Source organism: Toxotes jaculatrix, chromosome 15 (assembly GCF_017976425.1).
Source record: "Toxotes jaculatrix isolate fToxJac2 chromosome 15, fToxJac2.pri, whole genome shotgun sequence".
Classification (NCBI taxonomy): domain Eukaryota; kingdom Metazoa; phylum Chordata; class Actinopteri; family Toxotidae; genus Toxotes; species Toxotes jaculatrix.
In genome coordinates, this window is record NC_054408.1 from 22,184,246 (window position 1) to 22,200,564 (window position 16,319).

At 40.6% G+C, this 16,319-nt stretch overlaps 1 protein-coding gene across 6 annotated transcripts; it reads right to left on the bottom strand.

Moving 5' to 3' along the window:
* Positions 1 to 1,077: 1,077 nt before the first annotated feature.
* stat4 (signal transducer and activator of transcription 4) lies at positions 1,078 to 16,314 on the bottom strand. 6 transcript variants are annotated; one of them, XM_041057804.1, is made up of 25 exons: positions 16,150 to 16,279; positions 15,842 to 15,970; positions 14,365 to 14,500; positions 10,576 to 10,674; positions 9,430 to 9,522; positions 9,266 to 9,344; positions 9,023 to 9,108; positions 8,726 to 8,877; positions 7,534 to 7,692; positions 7,128 to 7,220; positions 6,864 to 6,923; positions 6,682 to 6,702; positions 6,162 to 6,255; positions 5,825 to 5,869; positions 5,635 to 5,718; positions 5,448 to 5,546; positions 5,171 to 5,306; positions 4,849 to 4,901; positions 4,608 to 4,702; positions 3,645 to 3,781; positions 3,200 to 3,391; positions 3,047 to 3,092; positions 2,700 to 2,805; positions 2,559 to 2,614; positions 1,078 to 1,521 (listed from the first exon to the last, which is right to left on the bottom strand). In XM_041057804.1, the coding sequence occupies exons 2-24, from the start codon at positions 15,967 to 15,969 to the stop codon at positions 2,606 to 2,608; spliced, it is 2,202 nt and encodes a 733-aa protein (XP_040913738.1). In that variant the 5' UTR covers position 15,970; positions 16,150 to 16,279; the 3' UTR covers positions 1,078 to 1,521; positions 2,559 to 2,605. The 6 variants fall into 6 exon arrangements, with proteins under 6 accessions (XP_040913738.1, XP_040913734.1, XP_040913737.1 ...); XM_041057800.1 differs by lacking the exon at positions 2,559 to 2,614 and having other exon boundaries at positions 16,192 to 16,314; XM_041057803.1 differs by lacking the exon at positions 2,559 to 2,614 and having other exon boundaries at positions 5,825 to 5,866; positions 6,162 to 6,252.
* Between the last annotated feature and the right edge of the window lie 5 nt (positions 16,315 to 16,319).

Here is a 16,319-nt window from a genome sequence, read left to right on the forward strand (position 1 = left end):
GAGCGGCTCATTTATACTCTCCGCCCGCCCACATAACACGTGATTCTCGGGAAAAGGGCCGACTGACAGATGTCAAGTCAACAGGTTGTTTCACGGTTTTAATTTCCGTCTTCAAAACACTAGTATGAGCTCTGCGCCGCTGTGTGTGCCTAACCTCCTCCTGCCATTTCTGTGTGTGTGTGTGAAGCAGCAGTTACAACGCTGGTATTATGGATATAGCTGTGTCCCTGTCTTTACAATACACGAAGCTATCTGCCTGCTGATATTTTAAAGGTCGTCAAGATCAGGCTTCAGCCCTGTGGTATGAAAGTGTTGGCAAACAGTTAACTCATATCCAGCAGATAGACACAGAGCCTTAGCATTCAGCTGGAGTTGTGTGTCTGGCCACCTGATGACTGTAAATCCACTACTCACTCTCTATTTTTACCTCTGTGATCCACAGTGAAATGAATGTCTGACACATGGGCTACATCGGCAATCATGTCGTTCTCAGTGTACTACTACTAATAAGTGTGTGCTACAAATAATTTTTAATTGCCCTATTAGGCCTAATAATCAGTTCCAAAATGGTTTACAACATGTTTCAAACAAATAGCATAGTGTACATTTGGACTGGAAAAGCTTTCGAAGAACTTGCTCAAACAAGTCAGACCACTTGGTTGTGGCTTGGTTGAGCAAAAAAAAAAAAAAAAAAAAAAACAGATATGAGTACATCCCAGTCAGTGCGCGTATCCGCCCGACTCTGTCTCCGGTAATCACGTGATTCTCGGCAAACGCAGTGTGAAAATGCATCAAGCAAAAAGCAGTGAGATCAGTGAGTTGAATGCATTTTTACTTCCGGCTCCAAAATAAAAGTTTTCTAAAGTTCATCAAGTGATCGTTAGATCTTGCCATGCCTCCTCGTGGTCGACAGGTGGCAGGTGAGCTAACCACTGACGAATGTATGGTTCTGAGAGGGTGTGTGTGTGTGTGTGTGTGTGTGTGTGTGTGTGTGTGTGTGTGTGTGTGTGTGTGTGTGTGTGTGTGTGTGTGTGTGTGTGTGTGCAACACAGGTCGAATCAAAAAACACTGCGTAAGGACCATGCAGTTTCAACTTTTACTGTCCGGTAACAATCACATAAAAGAGACAGTGGTGCCAGTGATGCAGAAATAAAATAGCAAGCTCGTGCAGTTAAAATAACGTCATGTAAATTTTTTTATATACAATGTAAGCTTTATAGAAACTCACTGGATAGTTAAAATATACTTAACTCAAAACCAAGTTGTCACAAATCTACAATAAAAACAGAGAGACATCAACATTTCTTTAAAGAGCAATTGTAAATGTAAAAAACAACAAAAAAACAAACAGCACAAGAAATGAATCCACCTTCATGACAAAAACCTCTTTAAACACTGGAGACTGTTTCATGATCATGGAGATGTAGATGCTGATTGGAGACTGGTGCCAGGTCACTGGGAAAACTTTAAGCAACATGTTACGCATTTCATCTCGCTTTACTCTGAATATGGAGAACTCATCTGTAAGACAAAAGGAAAACATCAGCATCAGATAATGTGGAAGAGAACAAAAGAGAAAAAAACAAAAAGAAAAAAATATATTAGCAGCTGACTTTTCTGGAAACATTTGAGCTCAGCTGCTCAGACTCAGTAGGACAGTGGTGTCCAAACTGTTCCACAAAGGGCCGTGTGGCTGTTCCAACCAATCAAGAGCACACAGTTTGACCAATCCACTGTCTGAAGACTGAGATCAGTTGATTAAATGAGTGAAGTCTGGTGTGCTGCTGCTGCTTGGTTGGAACAAAAACCTGCAGCCACACGGCCCTTTGTGGAACAGTTTGGACACCTCTGTAGTAGGAGCTAAAAGTTTTTACTTGCATTTTTAGGAGGATGTAAATTATTTAATGCAATGAGCCCAAGACACAAAGTTAGTACCAGTATAATTATGCTAATACACTGATGTGCTAATGTTAATGAACAAAAATTAAATGAAAATGTAAGCTGTACTATTTGTTTTATATCATTTGTTAACGGGTAATTTGGTTTCCAACATGGCAACGTGCTAATTTTGTTAATCTGTTTTTTTTTTTCTTATGCTGTTTTGAGATGCTAACACACGTGCACACATATACACAATGATACCCATTAGTTTCTACTGAAAATTTTAAGTTTTTAAAGACTTACTTTGGATTAGGAATGGGCTGTTTCTTTTTCTTTTTTTTTAATGTCTAAGCCATTTTCTACAACAGCTTAGCAATGTAGTTTTTATCAAATGTCAGGCCGAAGGTTGGAACTATTTTCAGCGGCAGATTAATACACATTTAGTGCAGCAGTGAATATTTGCAGCAGCAGGACAGTGTATAAGGGACTGAGTCAAAATAAACTACAGTGTGTGCTCATGGTACATGAAAGAATATGTCACCTAGTGCAACAGTGTGAGTCACTGTTGTGTGTGTGTGTGACAATGGACACACACACACACACACACACACATACACACACACACACATACACACACACACACACACACACACACACATACATACATACACACATACTTGTTAGTAGGATCAGTCCGCTACTGGTTTTGGCCTTTTCATGGGATCTATTCACACTAAGAAAAATACAAAACATTTCCAACATTATCCTTTAAAACAGAAGTGGTACAGTCCACCAGATGCAGAGGCAGGCAAACTTACGGTGTCGATGTCGAAGCACAGGTGCTCGTTAAGCATGTCAAACTCCCCGGGAGTCATCGGGGGCTCAGGAGACTGGCAGGAAGGCGGTGTGGTGCTTGCATTAGAGCTGGGACATAAGGGAGAGGGAAACAATACAAGTGAAGAGACTGCTTCTCCTATGTGGAAATTTATATTTGAGTCATTCTGCTCCAGGTTGCATTGACAGAGTGATGTGCCACAATCAACATTTATTCACCAACTTTGGTCCAAAAATGAAATGTCAGGGCAAAATCATGATTAAAAAGTTCACCCGAAAATGACTTTAATACAAAGTTAGCTGAGTAAAGGTAAGGTAATAACACACTCACAGCAACTTTGAGATGGGGATCAGGGTAGATGGTATGTACGGATGAACTGTAAATTTAACAGAGATATGAGAGAGATTAGTGCTGTTATCAACCAGCGAAGATTCAAAACATGTTCTAAAAACATTAAATGAAGAAATGGTTTTGCACTCCTGCCTTTGCTAGGCTGACTGTTGTAAAGCCGACCAAAAGCCTCGTCTTTGGGGATGTCGGGGTAGAGGAACTTGAGCGGGTTCTCTGGGACAACCCCGTCGGAGATGACTTTGTAGTCTCGTATGATGTCAGCAAATGGGAGAGCACTAAGCCGGTTTTTAGTGTATGGCTCCACAGAGTTTAACTTCACTTCTCCTGTTGTGAAAAGTCACAGTTAGTGAAGCATGGCATTAGATCCAGAAAAGACCAGAAGCCCACCTGGAACATTTAACTGGAACTGGCCTTCAACAGAGACTTAGGATCCAAATTTATGATGTTTTTCCATTAAGGATAATTATTTAACTGGATAAAATGTTTCAGTGTTAAAGCAGTCAGCATTTTACTTTGCTTTTGTATTTTACTGACACAACAGATCTGGTGGAAATGGTATATTTGAAAGAGACCTCACCACTGTCGTTATGTTCCACCCAGGTAAAAGTGATTCCTCCCAGGTGACTCTCACTGAAGCGTAGGAGGAAGGTGCCGGGCTCTCTGTCCTTCAGCAGAGTGCGCTCCATCTCTTTACTCACAAAACCCATGATATAACTAAAAAAAAAAATGAATGTGCAGAATTGAAACTGAAGCATTGTAGCTTCTGATTATTTACTGCCCTCTGTCGTCAGAGGGCCACATTGACTTGTCTGCTTCCGCAGGTCTGAAGTGCTGCTTCTCTCTTTTTCCCATAGGTGGAGACGTTTGACAAAAAAAAAAGACAAGAAAATCGGCAGGCTGCTAATGTTAGTGACAGACTGAGTTTGATACGAGCCAGTTTCATAAGGTGCTTCTTTTCTAAAAATGTCTCACTCTGAGTCCTGTGCAATGTAGCTTGAACTAATTTAAAGTTGTGCACATGGAGGTTTATGTTTCGCATTGACAAAGCCACAAAGACAGTTACTGAGAAAATGGGTGCAAGTTTTTCTGGCTCTGCAACATATAACAGGCAGGAGCTGTCCTGTCATCACAGACTATTAAAGGAATAGTTCAACATTTTGGGAAATAAGAGTATCTGCTTTAAGCTGAGCTTAGCATAAAGACTACAAACAGGGGGAAACAGCTAGCATGGTGCTGTCCAAAGGCATACAAATCTGCCTACAAGCACCTCTAAAGCTCACTAATTAACATGTTATATTTAAGTAATGCTAAGCTAATCGGCTGCTGCCTGTAGCCCTAAATCTAGAATCCAGACATGAGAGTGGTATTGATCCTCTCAACTAACTCTCTGTAAAAAAAAAAAAAAGGCAAATAAAAATATTTGAACTCTATTACTTTAAATTTTAGAGTTTAGAGTAATGGCAATAAGTGGAACACCTTCTACATTTGTGCTCTTTAGAGAAGTGAAAACAAATACATTCGGGGTGAGACGGAGCCTTACTTCTCATTCCAAACTGGCAGCAAGTGTTTCTTGATGAGCTCCAGGATGGAGTCCAGCCACATCCAGAAACTGAAGGGCTTTCCTGGAATATTCTCCTTGGAGAACGTACGACACATGGAAAGAGACACAACAAGCACTTATTTGGCATTTGAACATCACATGAGCCACAGAACATGCTTTCTAATCTTGTAGAACCATATATGAGATACAACCACATGTGGTTATGTAAGTCAGTACTTACCTTTGAGAACTTAGACCAGGACACTTGATAGTCGCTGCAGGAGGCATGCTGGCCTACAGAAACATACAGGAAATAACATCAGTGACTATTCCAAGGCACCCAACCCAAGGTAGCTTGACAGTTCAAGTCAGTAGTGATGGGTCCCATTGAAGCGCCTTTAAGAAAGGAACTGAACTGAACTTCATAAGTCAGCCTCTACCTGTGTGGTCTGAACGAGTATTATTTTTCTGGAAAAAGCAGTAGCTTAATGCCACCTGATAATTTTGTTTTTCTTCCTTTTCATGTTATTCCAAAATCACCTCAAGCTCAAGGGTTAACGTACCGAGGAGCTTCTCTCCCAGCATTGTGAGCTGATCCTTGTTGAGGCCCCGACCGGCAAAAGTGGAGAACTGCCAGCTAAGGACCTCAGAGAGTTGGCTCCAGCTGGCCCGAGGTGGGTTTCCAAAGAACGCCAAGTTCTGTGAGTGAATAGAAAAGAAAACGGTTAAAAGAAGAAAGCGTTTAAAGATGAATCAACACCCCTCTAAAACTGTTGTGTCGTAGCACTTTTCATTTTTAAGACATTTAAAACCACTTTCTGTCAGAGTGTGTTGTCTCACCCTCGGCTCATCCGTCAGAAGGTTATACCACATGACAGAGGCCCAGCCTCCAGGCAGCTGGCTCACATTGGAAATGACCACCAGTGGCAGGGAACATGTCTGAAAGCATTCACACACACGCAATAAGGAAGTTGCTGCCACAACAACATACAACCAAACATCAAGTAAAATCTACCCTGCTTCTTACCTCCAGATCAATGGTAAGGCCCTGCACCGTGAAGCAAGCCTCAAAGCTGAGAGAGTGAAGTTCTTCTGTCACAGAGAGCAGACCCTGCAAAACACACAAACACCCCTCAGCTCTGCATCATGAACTGCATCGATGCTCAAACACCATTAAGTTTTTATCTAGCATAGGTGATAGGAGAGCACTTTCTTACCTCATTCCCCTTTGTGCCATTGATATATTTCTTCTCTTTCAACTGCTATAAAGTACAATCTCAGTGTCAGGTGGCTTGAAATCAACAAAAGAAAACCAAAAAAATGATGGAGAAATTCAGCAGATAACTGCTGACAAACTAACTGATGTGTTATACCATATCCAAGTGTATGTGAAACTGGATTTAGAAAACTTTATGACTTCATAAAGCTATGGGAAAAGCTGCTGGAGGACTGGTTACATGTCCCACCCAGGTGCTGACTGTTTTTTGATTTTTTTTTAAATAAGAAATGATACATAAACATGAATATAATCAGACAGGGATTGTTTTGTCTTACCAGGTGTCTAAACTCCACGGAGAGGCAGCCGTTGGAGTAGTCCTCGATATCCATAACTTTAGTGTTGTTGGTCAGGATGAAAAACTGACGACTTCTGTGGAAAAAGAGAAGGTAAAACAGAAAATTGTATTCATTCACTGAACATTCAGTTAACGTGGAAGAGATCTGAAGTGCTTTGAAAGAAATTAAAAGAAACTTTCACTAAAAGAAAGAAAGATTTATTTATTTGTCTTCATTCATAGATAGAAGGAAGCATCTAAACTGAGTCATGGACAAACATCGTCCTCCAAACTGATGTGCAGCATTTTGGAACTAACCGGTTTCTTGAAGCAGTAAAGTGATGTTTTATCGTACTTGTAGTACAGACAGATGTATGACAACATGTCTAAATTCATGTCTGTAAGCTCGTGTAATACACCACACTTCTTCAAACGGGTTAATGCTACTTCACACACTGCTTCAGTCTGTGCTAAAATTGAACATCAGTTGTACATCCTGTTTTGAGGTTGTTTGTACTCACACTCTGCCAGGGGGGAGGTCCCTAAAGAAAGATAAAAAAAAAAAAGAAAGAGACTGGTGCTCAGACAAATTCATCTGCAGGACAACACTTTTACATTGCACAGACAGAGACAGAGTACTTTGGAGTTACACACACAATAAAATGTTCATATTGTTACAACAATTTAAACAGAAAAATCTCACTTGTCAAATGTTGTTTTCACTTTCAGCTGATAATCCACCTCTGGGAGTTTAACCAGGAGTCTGGGAGGAACCAGGAAGAGAAAAGGTGCTCAGCTGATTTCTCAATCAACACTACTCCTGATTTTTCACCAAGCAATAATAAATAAAACAGATAAAAAAAATTTCAGATATTCTTTAACTAAAGACCAAAGTAAAAACAGGAGTAATATGGACAAATACAGCAGAGCTGAAATCACTGAAACGTATCAGGTTACATGACGATACCTGACTTTGGTGGTGAACTGTACTCCAGTCTTGATGATGAGGGGTTTCTGTGGATGTGTGGGCATGCACGGCTGCTTCTCCACCACAAATGAGCTGAGAACAAAGCACGCCTCAAATGATTTACACAGTTTTCATCAGGCTCATTTCACTCATGCCTGTGAGAGGACATTAAAGCAAAGGTTTGTCCTGTATTTAGCACCTGTCTGTATTGTGTAGTGCTCTACCAGTTCTGTAAATAAAGGAGGAAGTCATGTTATCCATTTTCATTTACATGTCAGGGTGCTCAGCCCTCTGTGTACAATCTGCATGTGTTTAGAAAACCAAAGGACTCCTTCCCAGGAAGCCATCATGTCCAGTCACTGACTAACTGGAAGAAGTTGCTGACTGTGTGCGGTGTGCAGCGTACCTCTTGATGAGGTGATAGATGAGGTATTTAACTCTCTCCTCCATCTGAGGCTTTTGCAGTGGGATTGGGTCACACTCATAGGTGACCTTCACAACCAGCTCCCCCAGTTTGTCCAGCTGACGCTTGATCTGGAAGAGACTCTGGGCTGTCAGAGTAAACCTGGAGGGAGACAGGTGAGAGGAGGATGAGGATGATAAAATAAAGACTCTCTGCTTATTTCATTTAAGCTGCCTTTATATTATCAAGCTAGACTGATCTGGGCTTAGCCATTGTGGGTTCAAATTCACATTCATGGCCCCAAAGCTGAAATGTGTTGGTCTTTATACTACAAATACAAAGTGTTGCTGTAGTTTTTACCTCTTCAAATGTTTTCCCTTCTCCATACACCTCGAAAAAAAGGCGAAGTTGTGCCAGAAATGTAATGAGAATTCAAAATGGAAAAACACTGGACGTAACAAAATCTGACCCTGGTTTCAAGCCAAAAACTTACTATGGTCATTTGTGAGGTTGTTGCACCGGCTGTTGCACTGGCTTGTAACACTGGCTGTGGTAAAGAATCACACATATGCTAGCGGGTCTGTGAGGCTCTACAGCAGTGCTTTGAGTGAAATGTCAGCGTCAGCATGTTAACATGACAATGCTAACATATAACTATTCTAAAAATATTCTGTGGTGCCCCTGAGCAAGGCACAGATCTACCCCAGCTCCCAGGGTGCCTTACTGGGCTGCGCCCTGTCCTAGCGTCTCTAGTGCATGTGCATGCTTTGTATGTTTTTGTGACAAATTATAAAAGGCTCTTCAAACAACATCAGATTTCTTATCAGCTGAACCAGTTTATTCTGATCTAGGTGTTATGCTGAGCCCTCGTTTTGATTATTTAGGAATAGTGGTTTGTTACAGGGTTTGGTGTAGATCAGCCTTCAGGCTTTGCAGGTCATAGGTCAACTTTAAATAAATATAACTGATATCGCTGATAAAACTTTAACGGAACTCCACTGATTTCACACATAAAGGTCAGTATACTCATCATGAGGAGTTATACTCATAATGTAAAATAGTCGAATGTTTCCTGTCACTGTATTACAGAAAGCCTGCATAACAAACTGAGAGCTGTCTCTGCTGCTTTGATTTCTTTTTATGTACGTTCTTTTTCAACCCGTGTACTGTGTGTCCCCTAGAGTTAGGTCTTTACCAACTCTGCAGCTGGTCCAGGCCCGTGAGCAGTGGACCACCGATGGCAGCGATCTGCTGCCTGCGCTTCCAGTCCTGCAGCTCGGGATTGAGCTGAGAAGTCATCAGGTCATCAATCTCCTTGATCACAACATCTATCTTTGACAGGATCTCCTAACAGGAGTACGAAGAACAGTCGTGACGGTTTGTGAAATGTAAATCATACCATGCAATGAGCTGTTGGCATCTTTGCCACTTTTACGTGTGGAGACATTTTGTGAGACATGTTAGAACTTTGCATGACGATACAAACGCATACCTTCCTTTTAAAGTCGAGCCTGTTAAGCATTTCCTGTAGTCTTGTTACTTCCTGTTTCATCATGTCAGAGTTCCTATCTGACGATTCTGACACACAGACACAACCACAAAAATACAGTTTTGAGCTCATTTTTGAATGTTGGAGGCTTCACACTTTTTGCACACTAGTAAGAAATAACAGTTTTACATTAGGAAGTCAGTTTTTCTTTCACAGCTTGTGTACACATCTTTTAACAAGGCTCACCACGAGACTGTAGGGTCTTGTAACGGAAATCAAAGTCGTCCTGCATGTCCTCAATATATTTCACAGCCTGGTCCATCAACTAGATGTAAACAGTTTTTTTTCAATACAGAATGAAATGTGTTAATATTTTGATATTCCCTGAAATGACTGAGAGCTTCACTTACCTGCACGCTGCCCCTGATGATCCCGACTCTGTTGTCCATGTTCTTCTGCCTCTCAAAGGCCACAGAATTCTGCAGTGATTTCTCCAGTGGACCCTGTTCAGAAATGTTCAGATTTACCAGCTGTGTTTTTCAAACATGTACTGTAGATCAAACACCATGTGAACTGTTTGTCTTTCTGTTTTCAGGCTGTAATTCGGACTTTATTATGGAATGCTGAGATCATTTTATTTGTTGGTTGAGTTGAAACAGTGGGCAGAGCCAGAGTACCACCATTTTACTGTCTTGGTTGACAGTATACCTTGTATAATGGTTATTTTCCTAATACTACAGTGAACACCTATGTGAACTAAAGGGTGCTAATGTAGAACATGGTGAGTTTGCAGTTATATCATGAAAACCATAGTTAATGCAATATGAAATGAAGGATATTTATATTTTCAATATCAGAGTTCCTCCTTTTCTTCTGATTTTTTTCTGCTTGCTAACTAGAAAAGAAAACCTCAAAGTAGGCTTAAACTTGTGATAACTGTTTCTTTTGGTTGTTGTTGTTGCTTTTTTAGACATTTCGGGTGCATCAGATACATATATACTGTTGCCCATAAAGTTGGAATAATTTTGTTTTCAGGCACATTCCTCTTTTTATTCCTATCCATACACATCAGTAATCACATTGGAAGAGACTGATCAATAAAGTTTTGGGAAGATATACACTTAATTTATCAAGAATAAATCACAGAGGTAGAATATATTTTTTATGATGTATTTTATTCCAACTTTATGGGCAACAGTGTATACATCTGCTCCTCCTATACACACACACACATATATACATATACATATACATATACATATACATATACATATATATGTATATATATATATATATATATATATATATATATATATATATATATATATATATATATATATATATATATATATGTATACATATTACCGTAAGTGAAAGCTATGAACGTGTTTTGCCATTCCACACTGTTTCTTGGGAATAAAGTGAAGCAAATGGGAATGTGGGGGTGTACATTTTATAGTACAGTCTTCCTGGTAGCAGCTCTGATTTACCAGCAGCACTTGCTGTTATTAAGGAACCAGAGGGACTTTCCCACTGAGGGAGACAGTGTGACAAACCTGTTCCTGCATGCAAGCACTGGAGAGGATACGGCGCTCTTCCCTGAGGCAGGTGGAGATAAGTCTAGCCATAACAGCAGGGTTGGTCGTATATTTCACCTGTGGGGCCACGCACACATATAGAGAAAATATATGTACATCTATATATATATATACAAAAGTAGAAAAAATAAATGAAGACAGTTTAAAACATTCAAAAATGAACTAAGATTATCAACACAATGTGAAGAAATAACAGTTTTGACATTATGTCAAAGACATTCATGTGTTGCAGATTTCTACCAAAGTTAGAATGCTAACCAGCTAGCCTCAACCTGTCTCTCATCTTGTAATACCACTTTGTACCTCAAGAGGCAATAGTGAGTCACTGTCGTTTCCTTTTTCCCCAGATTCTAACATGAGTTGATGAGGAAGTGAAAACTGTGAGTAGGCTATAAACCTGTGTTACAGTCGTCCTCTCTCAGGGTCAGACATTGATGCTGCCTCGCTCTCACATTCCGCCACATCTTGTGGCTCATGCCACCACTACATTGTCCCAGTCTGTCTGACTGGGCAGACTGGGAAGTAAAGAGTGCATTTGTTTCTTGTTTCTTACAATAGAGATGGACACTCCAACTTTCTGATAATATGCTGCCCCCTGTTTATTTGGAGTATGAATTCAACAGTTGGCCAGTTCTTACACATCGGCCCTTTAAACCATAAGAGCAAAGCAACAGCATGGTTGTTTTTCTTAGTTTCCACTCTGTCTGTTATCAGAAAACCAGAAAAAAACCTCCTCCTCCAATGAGGGGGAAATAGTTTTCACAGAGAACTGTCATCATGTGTCTTCTCAGAGACATAAGGTTTTTACTAGAAGTGCTTCAGGGTATTGAATCAGCAAAGGAGTGACATTCAACTTGACTCTGGCAAGGAAAAGAAGGATAATACTTCATTCATAATGAAAGCAAAAACAGAGGGCATGTAGTCAAAGCTAAGCACAGATACTTGGAGCGTGACCACTTTTTTCCAAAGCCGGTATAGCCTGTAATTATAACGTTCATTTGAAACTTTAAGAACATTTCGAGGGTGTGATCCTAATTTCCAACAGACCAGGTTGCATAAGCAAAATAACGATTAAGTCATTTGCGGCTACTCCAGGTGATTGATTTTGGTTGTATTCATATGGAGTCTGATATTTTGTTGCTGACTGTAGGTTTGTAATTTGGTACAATTTAAAATTTTTAATTTTAAATCAGAATAAGAACCCGTGAATTGTTTGAAAAGGATACACCAGAAATCTATTAATGCACTTCCACAGAGTAGGGAGACTCACATGAGACATAAAAACATTTAAACATACGAGGCCTGGTATGGGTGAAATTCCCCATGATGCACCACTGGCATCTTTTGCGGCCACCTCACTATTATAACCCCCATGACACCCCTATGATGCCACAGAAGACATTATACAACTATTTCACAGGCTAGGTAGCACTGCCTGTGACTAACTTACCTTTACAAGTAAAATCAGAGGAGTGTCCCAAAACCTTTTTATTTGTCCTATTTCATCAGAAGGACACTGCTCTTTTTTTTTTAACCACATCAGAAGCAGAAAACAATGACCTAAATCAATGTTTTATATTCCTTCAGTGCATCTAAATATGGAGATGCCACAAACTTTCCCCCAACCAAACTCCTGCCTCTACATAACCACATGATTCTCATGTTCTGCATGAGATTTACATGAAGGGTTTGGTGTTACTGTGCCCATCAGCCCATTGAAAACCCACTTAGAAAAGTACGAAAAATTCTGCTGTGGGAAGAGGAAATTTTTGGTCTCGCCTCCAGCTGTGACTAGATTGCCATGCATCAGCATCATTGCCAGAATGATGACTGAGGGTGCATCAGCACACACCTACACACTCACTTTCATGACAGTAACCGCCATACAGTTTAGCACTGGAAGGCAGCAGATTGGTTTAGTGTTTTTAGAGCTGATAATCACAAGCTCACTTCTCCTTTCAGCGGACATGTGCTGTATTCTGTTGAATATCTTTGGTACTTGTCCCTTACTGCAGCAGTGATTATGCAACACGCCTCTCACAGATCGCTTGTCAGTTAAACCAACGGGGTGCTGACATTTTCTTAAATTTCTGATGAAGATCAGTGAAGGTCAAATAAAAGTGTGAGCAACGGAGGGGTTTTCCCAAGAAAGACTCTGCTTCAATGCTGGTGACGAGACGAACGAATGGAAGAGAGATTCAAACATGGGTTTAAATCTCTCTTGTGTTGTATAAATCGATGATATAAACTTCACTCACACATCACAACAACAACGTCAACAAGCCACAAACACCCTTGACTACCACACAAGAGTAACTACTTCCTCCAAGAGGTGTTGACTTTGACACATGCATGCACATGCAGAAACACAGGAAATGGTGGTATAAGCCTCATGGGTTTGTTCTGCAAAGGTATATGTGTTTTCCAGAATAGAACGTGTGCTGAGGCTTGTGATGTCAGCGAGCGCTGACTTCCACCAAACATCCTGTACGTCGCCAGGACCAGCCTCTGCTCTCTCATAAGATTATCAAGAGATCACCTTGAGAATAATAACAATAACCAAAGAGACCTGGAGAGACGCTTCTCTTAACACATTATTGTTGTCTGTTGTGCAGCTCACACCTTCAAAACTGAAGGAGGCTGTGCTCAACGGCACCAAACCGGGCAGCAAACAAACCAAAATACCTGAAAAGACGCAGGAATACACAGGAGCTTGTTTGCTGCCTGCGTTACTATTGTGCTTATTATTTTTATGCAATAAATGCACAATTTGTGAAAGAACAGACTACTGTTGTGTAAAAGCTAATATAAGTACTCTGCCTTTACTCACCACATTTGACATTTGAGACACTCAACAGTAAAAACAGTAGCTGCTTCTCTCAGGTAACAGAGAAAAAAAACAACACAAAATAGAAACCAGTTGCCAATTCAAACTGACTCCCAAACTGAAAGCACTTCCCCGTCACCTCCAGTACGCGGACAGAGCAGACCACAAATCTACTTCTCCTTGTTGGATGGGTTTTTAAATTGACTGTTGCAAATGGTGATAGTGTGGTCAGTTTATGGTCAAAAATTTTCTTCCCCTATGAAGCACATAACTTTTCTTTTTGCCTCCGATTTTTTGTAACCGCGACCTTTCCCAGCAGTTTTACAGAAGATTTGGTTCTTACTCCCCCACATGCAGAATTTCAGAGCAAACTCTCACTACTTGTTTTGTGACAGAGGTTCTTCCTTTCTACTCGCTTTGCTCTAATACATGTCAACAAAAACATGTAAGTAAAACGATCCACTGTGCAGTCATATCTTTCTCAGTCAGGTTTGCCACTGCTTTAGCACTTCCTTTGTTTACTCTTTGTAGCAACTTTCTGTCTAGACACACTGCTTGCTCATACAGTGCACACTACAGTGAAAGTTGTTTGTGTAATCTATGAAGTACAGTATGACTATATTAAATAACAAAATGAACAATAATATGTATTCATTGTTTTGGGGGATAGGAGTATCTGATGGGACTCTGTGCGACAACTAGAGTCCAAAGTAAAACACAAGGTACGTACACAAATGATAAAGTTAAAAAACCAATGATTGTGTGCCGTGGTAGATCTTAAGTATTATTGTAATAATGCAACTTGAAAAACGTTGGTCAGAATCAGTCCAAGTGCTGCAAAGCAACAGAAAAGTCCCTGTTGAAAATGGAGTGAAGTTGACCTAAGTAGGACATGAAGGGATGAAAGGCAGGTGACACACCTGTAGCTGCTGTTGTATGATTTTCATGTTGTGCCTTTGCAGGAAGTTCTGCTCCTGTGAGCGCACCCTCTCCAGCTGGGACAGCAGGTTGGTGAACAGCACCGCCGCCATTGACTCATCGTCTGCTGCCGTGTCCCTGAAAACACACAGCAGGGTGATGTTTAGGAGGTTACCAGTAAAACCCATGAAGAAGAAGATGACCAGAAGAAGTTTAACTAATATCTGTGCGATCGCATTTTAGTTCATTTCTTAAGTAAAAATCCACACACTGGGGGACCCCTAATGGCTGCTCAGGTGCTCCTTTTTGTCGGATGTTTTTATTTTAGGAAACAAAGCAGAGAGACGTGAAAGAGAAAAAAGAACATAAAGATCAGAGCACGGGGTCCTCTTATCAGAGAGCATGAAAGCTTTTCTGGAATGACGTCTGGCATGTGTCTGCATCCAGGAGTCTGCAAACAGGTGCAGGTGTTTGGTGCTTGCATGGGCTGCTAACAAAAAGTGTACACTAGAGGGCAAGATTGTGTTTAACACTTTGGAAAGCAAAGGAGAAACAGAAATATCTGAAGCTGCATTAATTACTTAAAACAAGCTGAAAACACAATATATAACAAACTATAACTTATACAGTTGTTGGCTAATAGTTGCCATATTTACACATTTAGTATGTACAGAGCAGCAATGTAACCAAAATGGACTCAGTCTCTTGATTTGATTTCCACCATCCGAGGGAAACATCTGCTGCTAAATGCCTCACTGTGATCACCAGCTATAGTCTCTAATCTTGTCTCCCTGCTGCCTGGTGCTTCACAGGTAAAGTACAATAGGTGTATCACTGGCTCGCCTGGCTTATCACGGACACTAGACGTCTGCAGGAAAACAGAGCTGATGACAGTAAAGCTGTGAGCTGTGAGATCAAAACGATGAGCTGAAAGATGTTAAAACACTCTGTACTTCAGTGATGATTCTCTCACATGACACGCCATCGTTTGATCTACTGGCAATATAAAAATGTCAGCTTGTGTAGCAGTAAATGAAAGCCTGATGTCGATCCAAGAATTTACATCAGTTCCTACAAATGTTGTTTCCTTCTCAATGAATGATTTGACACAAGTCTTATTATCAGTATCAACAACTACGTGTGTGTGTGTGTTCTTCATCTTCCCAGACCCCCCTCCTGTTGTGCCTTTCCAAACATTTCTGTAGCTCCAGAGGAGGATGGTAGATTCTGAATCTAGCTTTGAAGTTTGTTTTTTTTTTTTTTGGTCCACGTTTTGAGATGTCTGTCTCCGCCCTAATTCAAGAAGTAAGTAAAATACATTTTCCCCCCGTGAAGTGATTTTTAAATTAACTAACTACACTTTTTTGTGTATAACTAGAACAGAAAAAAAAGAAGTTGCTGATTTTCTCATCCTCTTCTGATTCATTTTAGGTGTCCTATACATGACACTCACACACGGGGAGCGACGGGAGGACTCACCAGTCCTGAGACTCGATCCAGCTGGCCAGACCCTGCCGTATGTCCATGGGGAAGTTATCATCATACAGATAGTCCACATGTTCCAGGAGTCTGATCTCCAGCTGCTGAATCTGCTTCCACTGGCTCATGCTGCAGCGGGTACAGACAGTACAAAACACACCGGACTTTAAATGACAAAAATAATAATAATAAAAACAAAAGAACCATGCGGCAACTTATTTACACTATTATCTATATTGAATTTAATGTATTTATCTATCTATATAATTAGTTCTGTAGCTGAAGGCTGTTTTCCTCTCATGTGTTACCTGACGACGTTTGTGCGCTGCTCTCCCGTCGGTCACACTCACCATGTGCACTTGTGTCCCTCATTGACTTTCGCTTTTCAGTGCGCCTGCTGTCAGTTCAGGAAGCGACCTCATTTACGCTAAGTGGCTGTACTCCCAGGTATTCAAGAAACACACACACACGCACTCAT